This window comes from Mirounga leonina, unplaced genomic scaffold (assembly GCF_011800145.1).
Source record: "Mirounga leonina isolate KUSES-001 unplaced genomic scaffold, KU_Mleo_1.0 Mir_174, whole genome shotgun sequence".
Taxonomy (NCBI): domain Eukaryota; kingdom Metazoa; phylum Chordata; class Mammalia; order Carnivora; family Phocidae; genus Mirounga; species Mirounga leonina.
In genome coordinates, this window is record NW_023270451.1 from 44,608,185 (window position 1) to 44,632,756 (window position 24,572).

Below are 24,572 nucleotides of genomic sequence, written 5' to 3' on the forward strand. Positions count from 1 at the left end.
GCTGGTGGTGGCCAAAAATGTCATAATAAGGGGACATCAGGGCGAGTGGTGGTAGCTTCCCCTGCAGAGGCAATTGCCGGGTATAGGGGAGGGGTAGAGAGCCAGGGCTAGTTTTCATCAAGAAAATTTAAAAGTAAAATATATGTAAACCAGGCTCTACCCTCTCACATTTACAAATGAGAATAATAAGGACTCAACGGCCTTAGTGATTTCTAGGATCCAGTGACACCATATGACTGCCGGGTGTTGAATCCCACCCCTGCCTCTCTCCAGGGGTGTAATCTCAAGCAGGTACACGATCTCTTCAAATCTCAGTTTTCTTAGACATAAAACCAGGACAATAATTCTACCTGTCTCAAACTATGATAATTAAATGGGGGGGGGGGTAAAAAAAAAATCATTCCAAGTGCCTCGTTCAGTGCCTGACATACATTATGCACTCAAAAAGTGTTAGCTGCTACTGTTCTTCCATGTTCTTACTTCTAACACTGTTGTGATTTCTCTTTCTCTTGGGGACAGGTTTGGAAACCAGACTTTAAACTACAGGCTCTTCTATGATGGAAAACACTTTGTGGGCGAGAAGAGGTTTGAATCGATTCACGATCTGGTCACAGATGGCTTGATAACACTGTACATAGAAACAAAAGCTTCTGAATACATTTCCAAAATGACCACAAACCCCATTTATGAACACATTGGATATGCCACTCTACTCAGAGAAAAAGTATCCAGGAGGCTGAGCAGGTCGAAAAATGAATCAAGAAAAACAAGCGTTACAAATGAAGAACACACAGCAGTTGAAAAGGTAAGCTACGTGTGTGACAGAAACAGTCTCTGCTCAATCTATGCTGAATAACTGCTTGATTAACTATGTATGTGATTGGCCAGAATGTTGGAAGAGACCCACTCCCACCCAAAGAAATCTAGAATGTTCTGCTAGGAGGGACCTTAGAAATCTTCCGGTTCAACGGAGGCCCGGAAGTGTGAATTCATTTGCCCAAACTCATACAGTCAGAGCGAGGGCTTCACAAATAATTATTTGTGGGTTTATTCGGAGTTTGAAAAAAACACTTTATTAATGTTTTATGATGAAAATAGTCCTTGGTTTTAATTCCATTTGAGGCCCTACTGGCCATCTCTATGTCCACCTAACTATGCAAAATCGTGATATTTGTGTCTGCTTCTCTTAGGACCGAGTGACCATGTGTGATGCACAGGTCAGCCCTCCTGAAGGTGGTCTTACCTAGATAACAGCTTTTACTGACAGATACGGGAGCGTTATCGGGGAGGATGGCTATCTCTGGGAGGCTTAAAAGACGGGCTGTCCTTTGCCTCGCTGAGGATTAGAAACTCCTAAGTGGGCGATGTTCAAGCTGCATGGATGGTGGCAGGATGTGGCGGGGGAGATCTGATTTTCCCCTCCAGTAAGTTGCTGTTTATTTGACAGTCACCACCACAGTTTGCTAGCAGATTTTTTGGATGTGCCCCTTTAGGAACCATCTGCTTTGCCTGGTCCTGTGTGTTTTCCGCTGAAAGAAAGTGACAGCCAGTCCTACTGGTCAGCCCCCACTGAGTCTGTGCTGAGCCCAGTGTCGAAGGCAAGCTTGGACTGGGACAGATATAAATGGGGGGGAGCAGAATGGTGGGCAATCCTCCTTCTGGTGATCGCTAATCCTTAATTAAACCGGAACGGCGCCCCCACCCTCCCCTGTTGTCCAGTGTGAGCATAAAGCAAAGGAACCTTAGGTTGACTGGCTCCCTTGGCTTTGGGACAGGGACACACCAGAAATCACTGGAATAAGGAGGAGGGCAGAGATAGGCCGCACGGCGGTCCTGTTGGCAGAGACGGGCATGATCTTAATTGATTTGCTGATTGGATTTCAGAGCCTAGTAAAACCTTCCCCAAAATCACATCAGCTGAGCAGCTGGCCCATGAAAAAATTATTTGCCATTTTCTCTAACTCCAGTGTCTCCAAGGCACCTGTCATTCTTTTACATATAATTGATTTGGGAAATGGTGGGTTTTCTAATTGTTTACATTTTACCAAGAGGAAGGGAGGGGACATGAGCCCCAACTTTCAGAGTTTGTTCCGGTCCAGGCAAAAGCCATTCCTTAGTCTGTTTGTAAAATCTGTTCAAAAGTAATTTAGAATAGAAAATCTGGAAGCTGACCTTCCCAGCCATGACAAATCAGAAGATGAATTGTAAAAATAAATCTCTGAAGCGGTGTTTATATTTCCGAGTCAGAGAGTAATGCCGCCAAAAAGGCAACCTGTTACAACGGCAGGCTACACAGTGGAACATTTCCAGGGAGAGAGGTGAGTAGAAAGAGTGCTTCTTGTATGTTTGGGATGAGAGTTTAGATTCTGGGTACTGAGTAGATATTTCTAGAGCCTTGTCCTTCGCCAAGAGGGAAGTTTGGTCACAAAAAACTGATATTTCTAGATGATATTCCCATAAGGAAACTTGCAGGACAAAATATGCCCTTCGTTGTAGATCATTTTGTATTGTATTTATTAAAATTAAAATTTGGAGGAAATTAATAATCAGATTAATAATCACTTTAGATGAGCTTCCCAGGACACTTTCACCTTTCTAGGAAAAGGTAAATAAAGAAAACATTGAAAGAAGAAGTCCACACACAGGGAAGGGTTTGATGGACAGGTGCTGGTGGTGTGAATTTTCTGAGACTAATGATGCAACATTTGGCTTTCCTGGGGGACATTCTGAACGCTGGGTCTGGTCATTTGCTGGAGGTTGCTCATTTTGTCAGCGAGTTTGTTAAGTAACTTGGTACAAATCCATCTCTTTCTCTCTGACCTGTATTGACAAGTGGAATTATTAAAAGTCTCAGTCTTGCCAGAAATTCTATTTCCCTGAAGGGCAGGTCAGTGGACTGTTGCCATGGAGGCAGAGACTAGAAAAGAGGTAGCGGAAACTTGAATGGATTGACTGAGAAGTGCCCGGGGCACCTGTCTGCTTCGATAATGGCGCATCGTGGAGGTTTTAATGAGTGAAATGGGTAGGTTTCCTAATAATTCTCAAACCCAGACAGCCCGGCATTTCATTTTCCAGAGTACTTAAACTTTGTTCACCCATTTATTTTATTGATCATTTCCAAATGAATCCAGAGAGACAGTGGTACCTGAAAATCCAAGAATATTATCAGTGTTAATTGGCATAAAGATAATACCTACCCCATCAGAACTGAGTGGTTTCCAGATTTATCTCCTGTCGAGGTGGTTAGCAGTGAACTTGATTTTAATAACTGTAAATGAGGCAGGGAGGTGGGGGGGTGCAAAAAAAAAAAGTTGTGGTAGCTAGCCAATAGCAATCTCTTTCGTTTCTGATTCCTTATTTAATTGATTTTTAAAACATTATGATATATAAGGGCCACCATTTGGTGCATTTAATTAAAATGGTCATGCCCGGTGTAATTTCTTTTATGAAACTTATTTCAGAATTGATTCCATAGGTGGATTATCTACTGACCTCCAAAACCGGCACTCTAAGCAATAGGATAACAATAGAATTTGACATTGGTTCAGGCATTTATAGTTTATAGATTTCACACATGTGAGGTAGTTTCCCATTTTATCCTCAGAGCAACTTCGCCAGATACATAGAGTAGGAATCATTGTCCCCACTTCACTGAAAAAGTCACAGTGGCAGAGTGAGGAACCAAACCCAGATTTCTGAGCCCCGCGTTCAGAGCTTCCTAAACATACAGAGCAGCGAGGCTCCATTCTGTTCCTATTGCCCTTATTGCTTTAAGCAAACACCCCTGGTTCTCCCCACGCTCAGTCAGTTGATGCTAACAATCACTCAATATTTCCATCATCTGCTTTTAAAAACACACTGCTATTACTAATTATAACAAGCTTTTTTTATAACTAAGGATACTCTGCTGAATCAAATATATGTGACAAAAGTGTTTCAATGGCACATGTTTATTGGATAAATTTGGCTTGCTCGTATTGAATTGCATTTACGTTTTACTGGAGAAAAACCATCCGTATCCTTGATATAATAAAAGCAGAGTTTAGAATATATTATAGCTTATCAGTTGATTCATTTCAATATTTTTTCTAATAGCAAAAGTTAGAAAATAGCCTTAAATGCCCATCAGTTGGGGGCTGTTTCGATGAATTAGGGCACACCCATGTGAAGTAATACCATGCAACCACAGAAAAGAATAAGGATACTCGTATGCACTGATATGGAAAGATTATCCGGAGTTATTAAATGCCAAAAACAACTTGCAATATAGTGTGTATAATATGGTTTCATTTGTGTAAACCAGAAGAAAAATGGTTTTACGTGTTTTTTCCCTGCAAAATCATAAGCTGTCCCTTGAAGGATACAAGAACTAGTATCATTGGTTGCCTGTGTGTGTGTGTGTGAGGCGGGTAATCTGGGAAATAAGGGTGGGAGGAGATTCTTCCCTGCTACTATTCATACTCTTTGAATTTTGAACCACCATAAATGCAGCATTCTATTCAAAAAATTAAATAAGAAAAAAATGCATTAGGTTTTAAATTCACATATGCTAGAGCAAACCCCGAATAAAACATCTTCTGTACTCAAGGCATCACACACACACACACACACACACACACACACACACGGAGCAAGCTGTTCCAGCCTCTGGACCCAGACCGTCTTTCCCACCCCTTTGCACGGGTCCCCTTCCCTATCCTGAGAGCTCCCTTTTCCCTTCATCTCTCCCTTGGATGCCTAACAAAGAGTCTGTGTGTAGCAGCCTTTAAGGTTGTGGCCAGAAGAGGGTAAAGGACCAAAATCACCACATAAAGACTTTGATGTGACTGTCCTGGAAATGGGTTGGCTGTCGCTTCCTCACTAGCACTGCTCCCCTGGGATCCTGCCCAGCCCTCCCCCCATGTTCCATGCCTTTCCCCCCACCCCACCTCTGCTTTCTCAAGCTGTGAAGACCAACTCCCTGATTCCTCTTGCTTTCCTAGGGCAGCAGGGAAGCCCTCTGGCTTCTGCTTGTCTTCCTGTGAAACCAGGAAGAGTGACCTTTCCCTGATTGAAGGGCTCTGAGTCTGGTTAGGACGTCCTCCTCTGCAGATGAGCTGTATCAGACAGGAACACTCTCTCTCCAACCCCAGTCCACCTTTCTTTTTTCCTTTTTGAAATAATTCTCTTCTTCACATCCTGGGGGATCCTCTCATTGTTTATTTTGCTGTTTCGACCCTAAGAACCAGCTAGCCTGCCAGAGAGCTTTGCCCAGCAATGACATTACATTTCCCTCCACTACCCTGGAGCCGGAGGGCGTAGCCACACCAGGGAACAGATCTCCAGGCCTCGCTGACTGGCAGAAGCCTCACAAGTCAGTTGAGCTGAGACTGAATGGTTCTCCCCTCCAGTCTCACAATGGTACCTAAGTGTTGGTAGCCCTTGGTGACTTTTTGTTCATCAGAGTGTTGCTCTTGCTTTTGTTGTTTTCATCATAGAAACGTGATTGGCTTTGTCTGCAGGACAAAGTCCAAATTCCTCAGCAGGACATTTGTAGCTTGTCTGAGCCTGGGCTCCTCTGGAAGCAGAGCCTGAGATAAGGGTTTGGTACATTGGTAATTTGGGGAGGCATTCTTTTTTTTTTTTTTTTTTGAGATTTTATTTATTTGTGAGAGAGAATGAGAGACAGAGAGCATGAGAGGGAAGAGGATCAGAGGGAGAAGCAGACCCCCCGCCGAGCAGGGAGCCCGATGTGGGACTCGATCCCGGGACTCCAGGATCATGACCTGAGCCAAAGGCATTCGCTTAACCGACTGAGCCACCCAGGCGCCCATTGGGGAGGCATTCTAATGAGCAGGAAGGAGAGATCAAGGAATGAAACCGATGAGAAGAGAAGCCAGTAGAAGTGGATGTTACTGAGTTGAGCTTCTTCTGAGAAGCCATGTAGAATTGCTCCTAAGAGGACTTGAGGAGGGGGCACTGTTTATCTACCACCTCCTGCCTCCTGTCCTCTATTGGCTGAGGGGTGCTTGTGAGCTGTTAAGTCCCTCAGACACCAGGCTGTGCATGTGGAGAGCCAGGTGGGTGCCCACAGGCATCCCAGACAGTCCTGTCGGAGAAGCCCCAGACAGAAAGCGAGAGGGGCATGGTGAGGACAACTGCTAACGGGCGGTCCTGTCAGGAGGCCAGCTGCTGCAGCAAAGCCTGGGGTAACGGTGGTGAGGGACACTCAGAAACGTGACGCCTGGGTGGCTCGGTCGTTGGGCATCTGCCTTCGGCTCAGGTCATGATCCCAGGGTCCTGGGATCGAGCCCCGCATCGGGCTCCCTGCTCTGCGGGAAGCCTGCTTCTCCCTCTCCGGCTCCCCCTGCTTGTGTTCCGTCTCTCGCTGTGTCTCTCTCTGTCAAATACATAAATAAAATCTTTAAAAAACAAACAAACAAAAACAAATGGAAACGCCCATTACAGCCCAGCCCCACCTCTCCCAGCCTGTCTCCCACCGCTGCCCTCCCTCACCAGCCTGCCGTCCATATATGTTCCTGTCCCCTCGCTTCCCCTCCCCCTACACCCGTGTCTGAAGGGCCTTCCCCTCCTGTGATCTGTCAGCTCCTGTCCATCCTCTAGCGTTCAGCACAGCCTCTCTGGTAAAACCCCCTGGGGCTCACCCTCCCTCACACACTCTCAAGAATCGCTCCCACCCCAAAACAGCCCCCGAGCTTTGCACTTAATCTTCATGATAATTTAACATGCTGCATTCTAAGTGGTTGATGAGACCAGTGGTTCTCAAAATATGGCCCTCAGGGACCAGCAGCACCAGCAGCACCAGGAGACTGATGAGAAGCACCCCTGCTCAGGCCCGCCCAGCACTGCTGGATCAGGGACCCTGCAGGTGGCACCCCAGTCTGCGTGTGAGCAAGCCCCCAGGGTGGGATGCCGCTGTTTGGATGCCTCTCCTCCCTGAGCAGCTGCCCTGTCCGAGGCCCAGGTCACCCTGCGGTTCACTCCCCAGCTCTAAAGCTCGGCCCATGAAGGGCTTGGCAGGGGACACACCACCCAGTGAACAGCAGATGGCTAACTTTAAAATGGAACAGACTGTATCACATTCACCCTGAGGAACATGCATCTCAAATACACCAAGACATGTGGGTATCTCACATCCCCCCTCTTCCCGCCCTTACCTCTGGCCGGCTCCTTCCTCCCGGGGCTAATTTGACTCAGGGGGTGGCAGGAGCAGCTCCTGGAGGAGGAGGGTCTTGGAGACCATTTTGTGCAGCCCCTCTGTTTTACACAACAGGAAACTGAGGCACCCAACTCATTAGTCTTGGAGTATTTCAAAGACATCCAGATGTCATGAAGGCTTGGATAGAAGGGGAAAAAAAAGGCTTTAAAGTACCCTGCAACTTAGAAGTTCTCTTAAAGTTAAGATCTTTGAGGAACACAAGTTATACCTATAGGACTTCTATGTGAATGATTGAAAAGTGAAAAATGAATTCCGATTATAGTTAGTCTAGAAGGTATCCCAGCCATCAGAACCCAGCAGGAAATGGAAGACATAGTCACTGGGATTTTAAAGAAAATTTGATTAATAAGGGATTTTTCCCAGCGGCTGGCAGTGGTGGGAAGCTGTTACCTCCCCAGGGCTGAAGGGACCCGAAGAAGGCACTGAGGTTACTGGTGTCTGATGAGAGCTGGAGTGGGGTTCTCCACAAGAGGGGGGCTTCCATAAGAAAAGGGCCCCCACAGAAGGGGGGCTTGCACAGAAGGGGGCTTACATGATAGGGGGTTCCCACAGGAGGGGGACTCCCATAGGAAGGGGCTCCCACACAGAAGGGAGCTCCTACCGGAGGGGGCCTTGCACAGAAGGGAGATTCACATAGTAGGGGGCTGCACAGGAGGGGCTCCCACAGTCAGTCGGGGGTAGAGCCGTGCAGCCACTGACCTGCCATATTACCCAAAAGGGGGGGGGGGAGGAAATAACCCAACTTCTCTCTCCTCTATCCTTTGATCTCCTGCCAATACCTTCCACTGGACAAACTCAACCAGAAGCCAGAGAGCAAAAGAGCTGGGGATATGGTCCACATGAGTCAGTCTCCCCACCATAGGGAAAAACAGGGCAGAGAATGAATTGAGGGAGGGGAGGAGAACATGGCAGAGACTAACCAATGCAAGGAGTGAATGCAGACCAGTTCCACTGCTCACTGTGTTAGCACTGTTCTAATTACTGTATAAAGTTCTGGTTCAGACGCCATAATTGGCATTAATGCCAGATAACGAGGTAGCCCTTTTCCTGGATGGGCTCCTCAGCTGCGCCATTATGGAAAGGATCTTGGTTCTGGGGGGCACCAGGCTCTGTGACTTGATTAAGGACGATTGATTCAAACATAGTATTGCTCATAGCCCTTCACCAAGCAGAGGGGCTGCTTTCATTTGCCAAAGAAAGAGCCTAAATTGTTAATGTAGAAAACATCAAGGAACTGAAAACGCTCCGCTTATATTTACAGGGTCTGGAAAACCTGTAGATCTGCCCTGACAGGAGGTCCCTTGGAAATAATATGTAACTGACATAACCAGTCTTTTCTCCGGAGTCAAGGATAAATGGAGATGAGCATGACTTAGCTAGTAAAAGTGACAGGTACGGTAATGACTCTTCCTACCTCGCACACACAGAGTCATAAAATGGAATGGGATACTATGCGGTAAGAATGGATTTGAACTTAGATCACATTTGCTCATGAAAGCAGGTTTTATGGGGCCTTACTTTACATCAGAATCCCCTAATGGGGTGGGATTTGTCCTGCAGTCTGAAAAATAGTTGATTTGGCTAGGTCAGTTGTTCTCAAACTGGCTGCAGCTTAGAATCACCCTGGGAGCTTTAAAAAAATGCCCACGTTTGGCCTCTCCTGACTTCTTGAATTAAGGCCTCCCACCAGTGAAGTTCAGGCATCTGTATTTTTTTTTAAAGATTTTTATTTCTTTATTTGAGAGAGAGACACAGCGAGAGAGGGAACACAAGCAAGGGGAGTGGGAGAGGGAGAAGCAGGCTTCCCGCTGAGCAGGGAGCCCGATGCGGGGCTCGATCCCAGTACCCTGGGATCATGATCTGAGCCGAAGGCAGATGCTTAACAACTGAGCCACCCAGGCACCCCTAGGCATCTGTATTTTTAAGGCCTCCCAGGCGATCCTAAAGTTCTCATCCCTTGGTTAGATGAAAGGTGAGACAGGAGGTAAAGGTTCCAGATACTCGGAGCATTTTCTCTTAGTGATAACCTCTACCACCTGCTCTAACACCTCTCCTAGGCCCTAATTTAGACGTTGAGATTCATTCTCTACCTTCACCTACACATTAAAAGTCCTCCATGAAAACATACGTTAAGGTGGTAAACTCTGGTGGTTCAGAGGTTTGCTTTGCTCTTTTTTTCCCCTGGCTCCTTTTCTCAGATCATTGGCTAAAATTTAAATGATGGGAAAAATCAACTGGAATAAGATTAAAAGAATTAAATGAAGGGACAAGGAAAAATCAATGCCTCTTCCTTATAGGCCAGCTGGTTAGTTTCTTAATGGCAAAGTTTATAGGACCATGATTCTCAACCTTGGCTGCCCACTGGAATTTACTGGGGAGTTTTCAAAAATACCAATGCCTGGGCCACATCCCCAGAAAATCAGATTTAACTACTAGCGTAAGGCCTGGCGTCTGGATTTTAGATGCTCCAGGTGATTCTGATCTGCCCCTAAAGCTGAGAACCCTTGCTATAGAATAACTCAATCCATCTTTTATCAGAAAGCTTCTCCTTTTTACTAATCCCTCATATCGGTGAACTCAAGGTTAGAAATTTACAGGAACAAAAAGGAAAGTTTTTGTCAGTATTTGTCAGAATACGGATGCGCCAAACACTCTTTATTCCTCCCCACCTGAATCTAGAAAACAGCCAATTTAGGGATGCGGCCCTTGCTAAAGCATTTTTATGTAAGCAGTGCCATCTAGTGCCTAGGAGGAGAGTTACCTGCTCGTGACCATCTCGAAGGACCACACTTACCAGATGTGGGAGTAATGAGCAAGAACACATTTTCAGCAATGAATCCACTGAATCGTTCCCACTTCCTCAGGTCTGATAGCACAGATCAAGCTATGCAATGGCTAGGGGGTGTCCTTTTTGTAGCGCGTGCTCATTCTCTGTAAGCAGGTAGGCAGCCCTGCCAGGTTGGGACGCTAAGATGTAGAAATGGTCCCAGTGATCTGATTCACTGGGATTCTGGTCCAGAGGTGCCCACACTTTCTGGCTTTTTCATAGACTCTCTAAAATTTCTGAGAACCCCCAAAAAGCTTTTATTTATATGAGTTGTATATATTGATATTTACTGTATTTCAAAGTAAAACTGAGAAAAATGATATTCTTTTAAACATAACAGTAATAAATTTATTGTGTGTTTATGTAAGTAGCATATTTTTTTGTGAAAAATAACCCCATTTCCCAAAACAAAACAAAATCTAGTAGGGATACTGGCATTGTGTTCCATTTTCGTAAATCTCTTTAGTGTCTGGCTTAACGGACAACCCATGGATGCTCACATCTGCTTTTGTATTCAATCTGTGATGAAATATTGTTTTGTTTGAAGTATAGGAAGAAACTCCGGCCTCACACAGATCTGTGTCATTGAGAAAAGGAAAAATGTGGGGGTTTTGTAGCCTTTTTAGATAAATGTGATTTAAAAAAATAGACCAAAACTTAACAAATGATAGTTTCTTAGAGGCTAGTTGCGATGTCAATCAGTGGACAAGACAATTAATAAAAATAGTTTTTTAAAAAGATTTTATTTATTTATTTGACAGAGAGAGACACAGCGAGAGAGGGAACACAAGCAGGGGGAGTGGGAGAGGGACAAGCAGGTTTCCTGCCAAGCAGGGAGCCCGATGTGGGGCCCGATCCCAGGACCCTGGGATCATGACCTGAGCCGAAGGCAGACGCTTAACGACTGAGCCACCCAGGTGCCCCTAAAAATAGTTTTGACCACACGGACCCTCTGACAGTCTCTTGAGGTCCCTTACACTTTGAGAACTGCTGCTGTCGGCAGACCTCTGGTGGGTGAAAGGCACACCTTTTAGAGAAGTTTATATTTGTATGTCTCCAGGCAGGTGTTTGAGGGAATCAGTATGCCGTTTTCATCACCTTTGACTGTGGACGGTAAATGAGGCTGTCACCTAGGACCACTGTCCACCTGCGGTTACTGCAGTCTTTGCCCTGATTGTGACCTCAGAGCTCCTCCCATTGGCTTTCCCTGGGGATGGGCAGCAGAACTGCCCCTGGGCCTGTGTCATTTGAAACTGTTTTCCAGGTAATTCTGATGTATTGTCCCAATAAAGAACCATGGACCCAGTCCTACTCTCCTCCCTGCAGAGATAAGAAATGGGCCCAAAGCTCGAGGTGACATGGTGACAGTGAATGCTGGTGGGATGAGACACAACTTTAGGGAATCCCACTACTTTCTTTCTCTGGCCCCTCTCTTTCTTTTTCCTCCAGTGCTTCTCCTCCTGCCATCTTTGTGTCTCTCTAATCAAGATTTCGCAGTCTCCCCACCTGCACCCCATTGGTGAGTCACTCTCATCTTTGCCACCCAGAACCTATGCATCCTCTTCAGGAAACTGCACCCAGGGCCATCTCCCCGCCCACTCTCAAGTTATATGCTTCTGGTGCAGTCGAACCCAGTCCCTGAGCCCAGAGGTGGACTTGTCATTCAAGGCTGATCCAAGGGGTCACATTTCCCTGGCCACTGGGGTTTGTTCAAGAGTGGGCATGCAGTCAAATCAGAGCCATTGAAATCAGTAGACTTTCACTGTGAGTTTCAGAAAGAAGGCCGATTGCCCTTTTTTTCTGCTGAGTTGGATTCAGCAGGAAGTAGAGTCTGAGCGGCTGAAGTCTTTCCTCTGAGCCCGAGAAAGTGGAGCTGGAAAGGGAGAGAAACTGAGTCCTCAGAACTTGGTCTGTGCCTCTACCAGAGCTGCCCCTACAGCCTGCCACCCTCTGCTGGATATTTCAGTCATGCCAGTTATGTGAGTCACTTAATTCCTGTATAACTTCTTAGCTGTGGGAATGGGAATGTTTGGGTTGAGGTTAGATGTCTACTGTCTTTATAGCCAGAAGAACTCTCATACCGCCCCCCACCCTCTTCTATCCTGCACCGACTGCCCACCTTATTGCGAAAGCGAAAACTCAAGTCTTCAAATTCAGACCCATTTTAATTTTAGTCAAACAGTCCACGCTATTCTTCCTTAATGTGATGATATAACATCGGGAAAGGGAACATCTAGTATTTAGTGAAATGGGTAGGAATGTTGTACCTGGATCCCCAGGTGGACATCGGAAATAACCCAAAACCCACTTCTGGAGTGCATCATCGCTCCATCTCTTGCCCCCTGGCTCTGCCATAAGTGCGTCTGTAGACCTCTTAATAATTATATGCACTTAAATAAGATTAAGGCAAAATGTTAAAGAGTCCTAGTGAATTCTGATGAATCAGATTTTTATCTACTCATGATTTTGCCCAGAATTTTTTTTAACAAAATGGACAGAAACATTTCTAGCCGGAGTGTTGGATCTGGCCAAAGAGAGCCTCTGTTGAACCTCCCCCCCTCCCCCAGGTTATTAGTAAAACAGATGATATAAGCTGGAAACCTGCAGCAAAAAGGCGACATATTATCTGTAGTATTTATGAATTAAAAGCTTGGTCTATAACAATTTGTGGGGTTTTTCCCAGCTGTGGGGAAGAGGAAGGATTTTGTTTCCTGAATAATTTCCATTGACACTAATGGCAATGAAATGGTCAAGGCTCCATCTTGGGTTGTTTGTTTCCATTGCCTCTGGAGCAGGTTGCAGAACAGGCATTACTCATTTCTCAGTAATGAAATGTCTGGCTGGGCTTTATGATGATCATTTATAAACGTCCCAATTGGTTTTGTCTCTCCTGATACATAAGCACTTGGAAGTTTCCAGAAAGTTAATATTTCACTTTGTACCTAGTCTCTGTTTATGAAGCTAGTGAGGCCCGACCATCAGAAGAGTAAGTTAAAGTTTCCGAATGCAACTTTTACAGTTCTCTTGTGACTTGGCGGCTTAAAAAACAAAACAAAACAAAGCAAAAAAACGAGTAAGAAGTCAACTCACTGTCACTTGCAACAGATCCTTTGTTAACACTCAAATTGAGAGTCAGAAATATGACATGTAATTACCAGCTGTGCATGTCCCAACATGCCTTCCACAGAGTAAGGGTAGTTCTATCGTACTGCAGTGTATATAAATTACATGTAACACCATTCATGATATAGGTAGGTGATTTCTATTATTTTTAATCCTGAATGATTTTAGGAAAGTTACAGTTACAACAAGAACAACAACAATTCTACATTTATCAAGCATGGTGTAGATTTTCTTTTATTTATTTATTTATTTATTTATTTATTTATTTATTTTTATTCTTATGTTAATCCCCATACGTTACATCATTAGTTTTAGATGAAGTGTTCCATGATTCATTGTTTGTGCATAACATCCAGTGCTCCATGCAGAATGTGCCCTCCTCAATACCCACCACCAGGCTAACCCATCCTCCCACCCCCCTCCCCTCTAGAACCCTGTTTGTTTTTCAGAGTCCATCGTCTCTCATGGTTCGTCTACCCCTCCGATTTCCCCCGCTTCATTCTTCCCCTCCCGCTACCTTCTTCTTCTTCTTTTTTTTTTTCTTAACATATATTGCATTATTTGTTTCAGAGGTACAGATCTGAGATTCAACAGTCTTGCACAATTCACAGTGCTTAAGCGTGGTGTAGATTTTAATCCTTCATAAACCAAAATCGTTTCACTCGGCTTCATAACAATCTTTAAGTCTCGGGCTCCCTACTCTTTATCAGCAAGAAGCAAGAAAACGGAGGGTTGGAGGGGTCCAGGGATTGGGCCAGGGACAGAAAACTAGTGACTTGCGAGTCATAGAACTAGTTCCTAGTAACTACCACGGGGCTGGTTCGACTGCAAGGCTTCTGTCCTCCCCACTGCACCACACTGACAAAGGAAACCGATACGCTTGGTGTCTAATTTTAAAGCTTCGAAACAAAGCATTCTAGGGGGAATTGTTTTGCTCCTCACATAGTTCTCCATTCGCTCTGTGGATGATTCTCATCGTCTTCTGCTCTTGACTAACTTGTTCTTATGAAGAAATATGTGTAGCTGAGGGAGTTCCTTACGAAGACAAGTGCTCGTTACAGACAAGCATGCCTACCTGGGCAATTTCTAAAAGAACACCCCTGTGTGCATCTTTTAGTCTGGAGCTCCGTGAGTTGAAAAGGATTTGGCAATATTGAAAAGCTCTATCTATCTCTGCTAAATCCCAAAGTGACAACTATGATATGCATGTTTTCAACTGCAAGCATCTCACTTCTTCCAATCATGATGGGAGAAATCGGGGTGAGAGGAAACTGAAACCACAGGTACCCGCTAACACGGGACTCAGTTTCCCCTCATGGTAGCCTTGAAACACCAGCTGAACTCTGGGATTGTAGAACGATATACATGGAGCTTATAAGGAGCTGGATTTGTTTTCCTCTGGTGGGCTACATGTAGCAATCAGCTGGGTCACAGGGAGAAGGAGAAACACTAGCGTTCACTGAGTTTCTGCCAGGTACCGGGGGCCGTAGAGATGCTTTTGGTTGGCTGTATGCTGTCCCCACAGCAGCTCTGGGAGGCAAAAATTGGGGTGGCTGGAGGAACTTACTCATGACCACTCAGCTGGCAAGCTGGACCCCAAACCCTGCAGGTCCTGACTTGAAAGCCTCTTCAAGAGCTCCTGGCTCCCTGATAGTGAATTCCTTGGCGTGGCCTTTTATGACCTTGTCCCCTTGCCCCAGCACCCTGCGTGCGTGTGCACACATCTTGCCCTCATTGGCTTCCTCCCCCAAGCTGTGTCCAAGAGGCCCGCGCTGCTGCACCATTATTGTTTTCTGAGCAAACCAGCTGCTTTCACACCCTTCAGCATTCACCCAGCATCTTCCCCTCAGCACTGTTCCTCCTCTCCTCTCACCCAGCCCCCTGCCTTGACTTAGGGAATGCTTACCTATCTTTCCAGACCAAGCTCAAGCATTTCCTGACCTGCAAAGTCTTCCCCAACCCCACCCAAACCTTCCTGGACATGCCTTCCTTTGGCCGCCTCACTGTGGCTTAGATAGGACTCTGATTATACCCCACTGGTGGGGGGGGGGGGCTGTCATTCATTCAGTCCTTCATTCTTAAACTGTGAATAATTACTAATGATAATTAGATATTCATTGGGCCCCTAATCTGTGCCGAGCGCTGTTCTTCTCATAGCTGGCCGATCACACTGACAAGGGCTATAGCTCAGGACGGGCCAGTGCTGCAGTAAGGGAGGCCCTGGGTCTCTCCGCTAGAGCAATTAGGGAAGAGGCGTGTTCTCCTTTCAAAGAGGGTCATTTGAACAACGCCAGCCTTGGCCTGTGAGCCAGTACATCTCCCTTTCTTTTTTGTTCTTGTGCTAGTTTGAGTAGAGTTCCTGTTTCCTGCAGCCAAAATAGCTCTAATGGAGTCCCAAAGGAAAGCGGGCCCGTGCCTGGGAGAGAAGGACCTTCTAGAACAGGGAGGAGTGTGGCTTGGCAGACAAGAGGGCAGGTAGGGGAAGGGAGGCCGATGAGTTGGACGAGCTTGAGAAGGGACACAAAGGCAGGCTCAGAAGTGTGGATGTTATGCCTGAAAGCTGGAGGAGCTGCCAGGGATGTGAGTTGTGGAAAGATGACTGATGTGGGTCATCATGGCAGCTGGGTTGGAGGGGAGAGCCCAGGACAGCAGAGGAGGCAGATGTGGGGATTCTGGCACATCTGCTGCTTCAGTTTCAAAAGCCAGTAGCTTTTGGCAAGTTTTTAGAAGCCAACCTTTTCCGTTTTTAAATGGTGGCACTATAACCCAAGCTAATGATCATCCTCCTCTTCCGATTTTGCAAAGCCCAAGTGTGGTAAATGGTTTCTCACAAGTTTCTCTAGGTTTGGGATGCAAGGGGAGAGCTAGAAACCCATTACCACACTTTTGCACATAAATTGGGCCCCACAGACCTGCATTGGCCCAAAAGACTTATCTGTTCACGACGTGACCGTCTATTCTCCAAAGCCCTCTGCCAACGGCTCTTAAACACACACTCCAAATAAATGTTTGTTAAATGAATGAATGTGTTTGTATTCATCCCTCATTCCGCTGTCCCCTAGCAAAGAAAGAAAGAAAATGTGTGCCTTTCTTTAAATGCTGTGGACTTTAAAACATAATCAATATTGAATTTGGTAATAAAATAAAAATACTCATTAACCTGGACTTCACAAATCCTGACCTTTAGTACTCACAAAAAATTTACCAACTAATTAAATAGTTTACAGGATATTAAAATGGAAATGGTTAAATTACTGAAGAGAGCAAAGGTTTTCTTCCAACTCAGTGAGAGTATACAGCTAGACCCGGGGTAAAAAGAGGTCAGCAGTGTTCAGGCTGCTAATCACATTTTCTCTGATCCAGTGGTTCTCAGATTCGAGCGTACACGAAAGCCCCCTGGAAGGTTGGCTCATACACAGATTTCCCGGCCCCACCTCCATCCGTGCAACACAGTAAGGCCCCCAGCCCAGCTTCCCAGGGGACGAAGGACCACACCTTAAAGCCACTGGTCTAATCAGTGCGGCAGGACAATGACTAACTAGATAAGGCACTCTGGGACTAAGGCAACGTGATAGTTGATTAGTAACATGTATAGCTATCATACATATAATAATTATTTACTATATATCATTAACTATCACGTTGCCCTAGTCCCAGAGTTGCTTTATATATTATACAATATATTATTATATATTAATATACTTATATATAGTATATACTTGTTGAATATTGTCTGTATAATATAGTGTGTGTGTGTGCGTGCGCGCGTGCGCGCCCACGTGGGTGGGTGTTCCCAGCATTCTTCACTCCTCCCCTCCTAGAAGATAAGCAGGTATCCTCCACTGCTTTTTTGTGACCTGTTTGCCTCTGTTATGAGACTCTCTTTGGTGGCCTCTGAAGGGCATCTCCCTGTGCAGCAGGTGCAGCCCAGTGGTTAAGGACCCTGGGCCCTAGACCAGTGGCTGGCCATATGGCCCTCGGCAAGTCACTTAAACTCCCTGTGTCCTCATGTGAGGATGATTACAGCACTAGCCTCATGTTTCTCCCTTCATGGTGATCGCTGAACACCCCATGCCCGTTCCAGCCACCACGGCATTGCTCACCATGAGCGCCTCAGCCGGCAACGCTCTCCCCCTTCCGAGCCCTGCCTGTGCCCGCTGCCGTCCCTGTGGTTTTCATCCCAGCCTTCCTTCCCAGAGCCAGCCCTCAACCAAGGGAGGGCCTCTCCCACTGTCCTTGGTGCTCTTCCCAACCCCCTTTCTTTGCACCCCCGTCAGCATCCTACTCATGTCTTCTGAGGAGCCCCGGCTGTATTCTGCTGCGAGCTGTTTCATGTTGGTCTCCCCAGCTCTGTTAGGAGAGTTAAAAGGGCTGCACCTTATTCAGTTAGCCGCCTTGCAGGACTCACTGCAGTGAATGGACTTTTGTACTTGCTGGGCACTGAGTGTTTGTTGAGGGAAAGGAAGAGAAGGAAGGAAGGAGGAAGGATGGAGGAAGGAATTTTCCCACATTGTTCACTGCTCGTGTAACATTTTTACTGTAACTTTTGAAACTAGAGGAAAATCTGTTAGGTAGAAAGCCTAGAAATTATTTAGGTCAAACCATATGAAACTGCTGATATTTGATTATTTTTCTTCTACAAATAAGGCAACTTCATATGGCTCGAACTGGTATCTGGTTTTTTTTTTTAAGATTTTATTTATTTATTTTAGAGCATGAGAGAATGAGCAGAGGGGAGGAGAGGAGCAGAGGGAGAAGGACAAGCAGACTCTGTGCTGAGCGTGGAGCCTCATGCGGGGCTTGATTCCACGACCCTGAGATCATGACCTGAGCTGAAATCAAGAGTCGGACGCTTAACCGACTGAGCCACCCAGGCGCCCCCAAACAGATATCTATTTAATATGAGTGCTTTGATCCTAGTAAGTATAAAAAGTTATACTTGCTCAGCACATACTTAACACACTGAATATTCATTTATAAGTCTACAACAAGAACACGGATGGACTAAAATCCTGGGTTCTGAAGGGCCAGACAGGATGATTGATCAGAGTAATAGTATTCAGTTGGCACTAGGTGGCATATCTTTTTAAATTTTCTAGGAACTGGTGACTGTTACACTATTCCTTAAGGGTTTGTTTGTTAAACATCTCTAGAAACCCCCAAATCCACTGTCGAGGTCAAACACCTTAAGGGTTTGTTTGTTATTAGTTAGCTAGATAGTCTGAAACACTCCCCGCCAATTCTAGACCCAGCACTGTGTTCTGAGCCTACTACCAGAGTAAAACTCAAGCTACAGAAACAGACGGGTCCAGCACCTTTCTCGTACTTTCAGTGAAGGTCAGCTTGGGTTCATTTCTCTTCCGCAGTAATTGTTGCCCTCCCATAATCACTGAAGGCTGATGCACAGCCAGCCTGAGACCCCCCAACCTCCCATACCATACAGTCAGTGCTGCTGGGCTGCTCAGGAGATTTTCAGTCTATGCAAGGCAGACTCCCCAGGTTATAAATTCCCCCAGTCTTCCCGCCTTTGGGCTGTTTTACCGCCTCCTAGAAATGTCACCAGAGGAAAGGCTACAGAAAGAAGTGAAATTCATGGCAGAGCTGGTAAAAGGTTTTGTGCAAAGAGGAAGCTGAGGCCACTGGTTGAAAATCAGTGGGTTTCAAAAAGCGGTGCTCCTGCCACCCTAACCACATGTCAGACGAGTGAGTATTGGGAGGAGCCAAGTTCATTAGTAACCGGGCCTCCTCCAGCTCCAAAGCGCCTTGTTTTGATGAGAATGTTCCAGCTCTGAGAAGGTGACCTAAAAATTAAAAAGAATAGTTTGTGGAGGAAGCCAAACAGAAAAGTGCTGACAAAGGTGGATGAATAGAATGCGTGCGAGCGTCTATGAAGGCAGGTGCCTCTGTGGCCAGGCCACCTGGTCAGGTGCTGGGAAAGGTCATCCCAGCAGGAGTGTGCAGTGGCGGGCCCACGATTTGTCCGGGAGCACCCCGGCCTTTCCACAACCACATGAAGAAGAAAACAGATCTTTGAAAACCGGCCAGTACTCTGATCTTTGCTTTCAGAAGAGAAGACCTGAAGGACGTCAAGAAAGTTGACAGCTTTTCCAGCTAGAACGCTGTCAGACAAGCAGAACACAGAGCTTTCAGCCAAATGCTTGGTGACTGTTAACATGGAGACTGCTCAGTATGGAAATATTTTTATTCCCCACATGGACATTCTAACATTCCCTACTGTTATAGAAAAATGTGTGGCATTCTCCTTTTAAATATCTATACTCAGTTATGTTTGACTCAACTAAAGGTCAGGGTTCATATACTATTTGTATTCATTTCCCAAGTGAAGATTTTTTAAGTGGCTTTTCCTTCAGCAGTAGATTTGCTAATTTTATTTTAATCATTATTTTAGCCCTTTCCTTGTTATTGATCCATTTTTCAAAGACTGGTGTGACGTGAAGGTGGGGGACGGAGTGGTGCAATCAGGATCCTGGGCTGAGAAGCCACACGGCCCCAGGCAGGGTCAGATCTGTTCCTTGTGTCTGTGTGTCATTGAACCCCTCTCAACCTGAGCGTCCCCTCCGGGGACATCATATATGTGAAGCGCTTTCAGGCGCCCCAGCTGCCACCTACCAAGTGTGCTAAACCCTCCAGCCACTGGTGTAGAAGGCAGTTCCAGTACTACAGGGGGAAAAAATATGAATTCTCTGGGTGATATTTCCTACATGGTTAAGCTCAAATTTTAAAGCCGTTTTCATGTGCACGAGATGGCCTATCTCCACTGTTGCTAAATGTGATTGACTCTTCATTGTTAGAGAAATAGCCCCAGCAGAAACTGCCCTCCACAGATTCAAAAAGACCCCGAGGAAGACAGGATACTTCACATAGTTACTGATGTTTCCAAAAAGGACTGTTTACTTAGGAAAAAAAAACAACATGTTATAAACTGCTTGCCTTACACATCTAAACTCTTTGGAATCATGTAGTGTTGCCATGAGATGTTAAAGATATTATTAGCTGTGGTCAAATATTTCTGTTTCACAAAGATGAGTTAGGTGTCTTTTGTGCAGGATTGCTCCATAGGGTTGTGTAGGTCAGGAATCTCCAAGAAGGATCAGAGTTGGAGTGGTTCCCGCCCTTATTTGCCCATAGAACCCTTTCAATGCCAAGCATCTCTCAAGACCCGTGTCCTGAGAACATGCTTTGGGAAAAGGAAATGAAAAATAGATGCAGTGTCCCCACAAGGGTCTACTTTGTAACTCACAGCTATGGTTCCTTTCTACACATTTGCCTTATGAATTTCACTTCCTTCCTCAGTCTACTGCAGGCAGTGTTCCTGACACTGGCCTGTCCATACGAGGCTCCAGCGATCAAAGTATTAAACAAAATGTTATGGACCAGATCTTGCTATTGGAATGGGAGCACCAAAGGAATGCCTTAGTTTCCAGAATCATAGAACTTTGGCATGCAGAGGGGAGAGAAGAAAGCAATGATTCTGGCATTTATTTTATGCCGATCACATACCAACCCAGGGATGGTCACACTGTACAAAGTTATCTCACTTGATGACAGGTGGGTGCTGTAATGCACCACCACATGCCCCATCAAGACCAAAAGGCTCATTCCCCAGTTGCGAGTGTGTTCCTGGCAGAAACCCTCTTCTGAAGAAAGGGGCTTTGCGCAAAGCCCTTTGCGGACAGCCCACACCCAATGACCTGGCAATGTGGAGGGACAGACCTCAGTTTCCTTGCTTCAATTCAGGACAACCCTGAAGGACCAGCCCCTCCTCAGAGCTCCCCAGGTCAGTGAGGGTCTTCTTGAGATTGCATCGTAGCAGCTAACGTCTCCCCTGCCCAGTCCCGCTTCTTTCCCTTCTCCACAGGAAGTGATCCTGAGAATGCTCCCCCATAAGCATTTTGCACCCTATGCTCACCCTGGAGTCTGCTTCTCGGGGAACCTGACCCACAACCATCTTACAGCCTCGAATCTCAGGCTACATACTGGCAATGGAACGTAATCACTCTGTCTTCTTTTTAATTGAATTTAATTTCCATCTCAAGCTTCCCTTCTTCCTAATAGTGATGCCTTAGTCTTTGTCAATTCAGGGGTTCCCTCTCTCCTCTTCTTTGCAGGGTTACATCTTCTTTCCATGGACCTCAAGAGTTGTCATTTCTCTGTGCCAGCATCCATGGGGACTCCCATCTGCTGACTAGTTTGTGGTCCCCACCCCATTTGCAGCTACCTGCTTCATGGCTCAGTTGCCAGTTCTCTCCCAGCTGACCCCCTCCCAGTGCCACGTCCTTGCCCCTTGCAGCTGCACGGGAAGGGACAGTCTCTTGCCTCCCACCCACGCTGAGCTACCTGGGGACAGTGTGAGGTGGCTGGATTTGCTGCTACAGAAATCATTCTTATAGGGGGGGAAATGTGCCATGTGGTTATAGTTCTACTGTTTAGCATGGAAGATACCATTCAAAGTAAGCAATTTAGATTTGGGCAGAATGTCCTAAACAAAACAAAACAAAACAAAACAAAACAAAAACAACAATAAAAAAACACAAAACAAACAAAAAATCCGTTTTTGTCTCTGGACAGAAAAGGTCATCACATGTGTTCTCCTTCTGCAGAAATAGGTTTTAAATCAGTTCCATGCAACCTCCCACATTCCTTTAACATAATTTATTGAGCACCTTCCATTTGCTGGACCTCCTTCAAGATTGTGGAGACACAGTGGTAAACAAATACAAGCAAGTCCCCTGGTGGAGTTTAGAATCTCCTCCGCCTAGAGTGTTCTGGGTAGGCGTCTGGTTCCTGGAGAACCAAGACATCCTCAGCAGTGATTTCAGCACTGAGGCCACCAATGAGGTGGCATTTGCCCTTCATTTCCCCTGCCGTGATTTTGTGAGATGCCACTTTCGGTGGCCCTCTCCCAAGGGGACATCAATACTCCCTTCTGCTCGGTGGACTGTCATAACCGATGGCTCTGCAAGTTGTCAGCAACATGGAATTTCTCCATGAACTGGCAATCTGCAGGCCACATCTGGCTGACAGACATGTTTTGACTGGTTTGCACATTGTTTTCAAAAATACCTTAATTTTGGAGATTTTACAAATGAACCGGATTTCCAGTTTTTCTTCTTGAAAAAGAAAAAAAAATCAAAATATCTAGTAGTCCAAGGTTAACAGCCTCATATGGCAATAAAATTATTGAAAGTTACAAGTCCCCTCCCCTTTCAGAGGAGGCAGACATTTTTGCAGTTCCATACAGTTTGGTCAGCGATCCAGCTTCCCTGGCCTACTTTACCTCCCCGGCCACTGGAGGCCTGTTCCTGGAGGATTTTACCTTCACATTAACCAAGACTGACAAAGCTGCATCCTGGGCCTTATGATATTGCGCCCCCCTCCCCCCGCCCCGTTTTGTATTTACCTAACTATCCTTTGCATGATGCAAAGAGTTTATAAAAAGTGGTCATTGGACACCCACTTACTATTAATTGTGATATGGTACACGGTGTCAACCCTTTATAATGAGCCCTATGGTAGTCATTGGTACCCATATGAGATATTGCTTGTTCTTGCCCCTTTCAGGCAATGATGGGATGTACAACGTGGCCCCCTTTGGGTTAGGTAGGGCCATCTGGCTCTTTTGGCTAGTGACGTATAAGAGGAAATGATGGATATCATTTGCAGATCATGGCATTATCTATTGGTTCAAGACCCTCCAGTGTGCTCTCTCCTCTTGTTGTGGTAACCAGCGACATCTGAGATGGTGGTTGCTGACATCTTCAGTCTCCAAAAATGAGACATGGAGCAGAGCTCCCAACTAAACTCTAACAGAAGACCTGCAGCTGGAAGAGAAATAGATTTTTGTTGATACAAGTAACTGAGGTCTGGGGATTTTTTTTATTGCTGTAACAGCTCCTAACCTATATTGAATGATACAGACCATGAAAGAGATTTCTCTTGGAGAACTGGGAAGATTCTTCATCTTCTCAGACGCTGGTTTTCTTTCATCTTATGGACCCTAAGAAGCTTCTTTAGCTTCTCGGAGTCTCAGACCCATCTCCTGTGGAAGTGTAGGACCTTGTGACCTTGTGACCTTATGACCTTGTGACCTTGGTGGGTATTCTAACTTTTCCCCTAAGTTTAATCTTATTTTTTCTACTTCTTATCTTATGGTAAGGAAGCTGTTTTTTTTTTAAGAAAGAGCAAGACATAAAAATAAAATAATTGTTTCTAAATAGTTTACTTTTTTTTTTTTTTTTTAATTTTATTCATTTGTGAGACAGAGAGCACAAGCAGGGGGCAGGAGCAGAGGGAGAAGGAGAAGCAGACTCCCTGCTGAGCAGGAAACCCAAGACAGGGCTCAATCCCAGGACCCTGAGATCATGACTTGAGTTGAAGGCAGATGCTTAACTGACTAAGCCACCCAGGTGCCCCCAAATAGTTTACTTTCAAATACATCTATATGTCTCCCTTGAAAAAAATTAGTTTATACTGAGGTAAAAAATAAAAGCCCTGAGAATCTGCTGCACACATTTTACAGGGTCTGTGCCTGAGTGTGGTGTTTAATTCTGGGATTTTCTAAGACTTCTTCGTAAGAGTGGACCATGAGAGGGGCCCCATGAGAGGGGCTCCCTCTGCCTCTGCCCCTCCCTTCTGCTTGTGCTCTCTCTCTGACTCTCTCTGTCAAATAAATGAATAAAATCTTAAAAAAAAAAAAAAAGAGTGGACTATGAGAGAGGTTAAAGGATTATAGGACTTTAAAATTTTTACATCAGAAATATTGCTTTAAAAAATGTCTTCACTTTTCTGTGGCTTATAATAATAAACTACTATGGATTACAAGTTTTAAAGTTGCCAGTGGTAGATTGAAAATATTTATAAAGAAATATGTGGTTTGGGGTTTTTTTTAATTCATTTTTATTTTTGTAGGAAAATTTGCTGGTACTTATTATTTGTCACTCGTTGCTAGGAATAGAGACAAAAGAGCAAAGGCATTCTTGCTTAAGCCAATACCTTGAGACAGATACAATCTCTCTTGAGTTGCTCTCTCTGTTACTTTTGTATTGCTTTGTAACAAATTACCATCAAATTAGCGGCTTAAAACATTCATCTATTAACTCACAATTCTCAGAAGTACAAGCAGACTTACCCAGGTTCCCAAAGAGTGTTGCAAAGCCCACATGAGGTGTGGATAACTGGACTCTTCTCTAAGGGCCCTGGGGAAAAATTTGTTCCTAGTCTCGTTCAGGTTGTTGGCTGAATTCAGTCCTTTGCAGTTTTGTAGGTCTGAGGTTCTTATTTCCTTTGCTTGCTGTGTGCTGGGGTGGTGGGGTGTTCTCCTAGAGACCACCTTTATTCCTACTCACAGAGCTCCTCCATCTTCAGATCCATCAGTGAAGCATC

At 45.4% G+C, this 24,572-nt stretch overlaps 1 protein-coding gene across 2 annotated transcripts in view; it reads left to right on the forward strand.

Annotated features, from left to right (window-relative positions):
- Positions 1 to 24,572, forward strand: part of CHN2 (chimerin 2) — a 296,459-nt gene that overhangs the window by 186,215 nt on the left and 85,672 nt on the right. For both annotated transcript variants that reach the window (XM_035020820.1, XM_035020818.1), the window contains one exon: positions 520 to 805. In XM_035020820.1, coding sequence (XP_034876711.1) covers positions 520 to 805 — 286 coding nt within the window. The remainder of the gene's footprint in view (positions 1 to 519; positions 806 to 24,572) is intronic.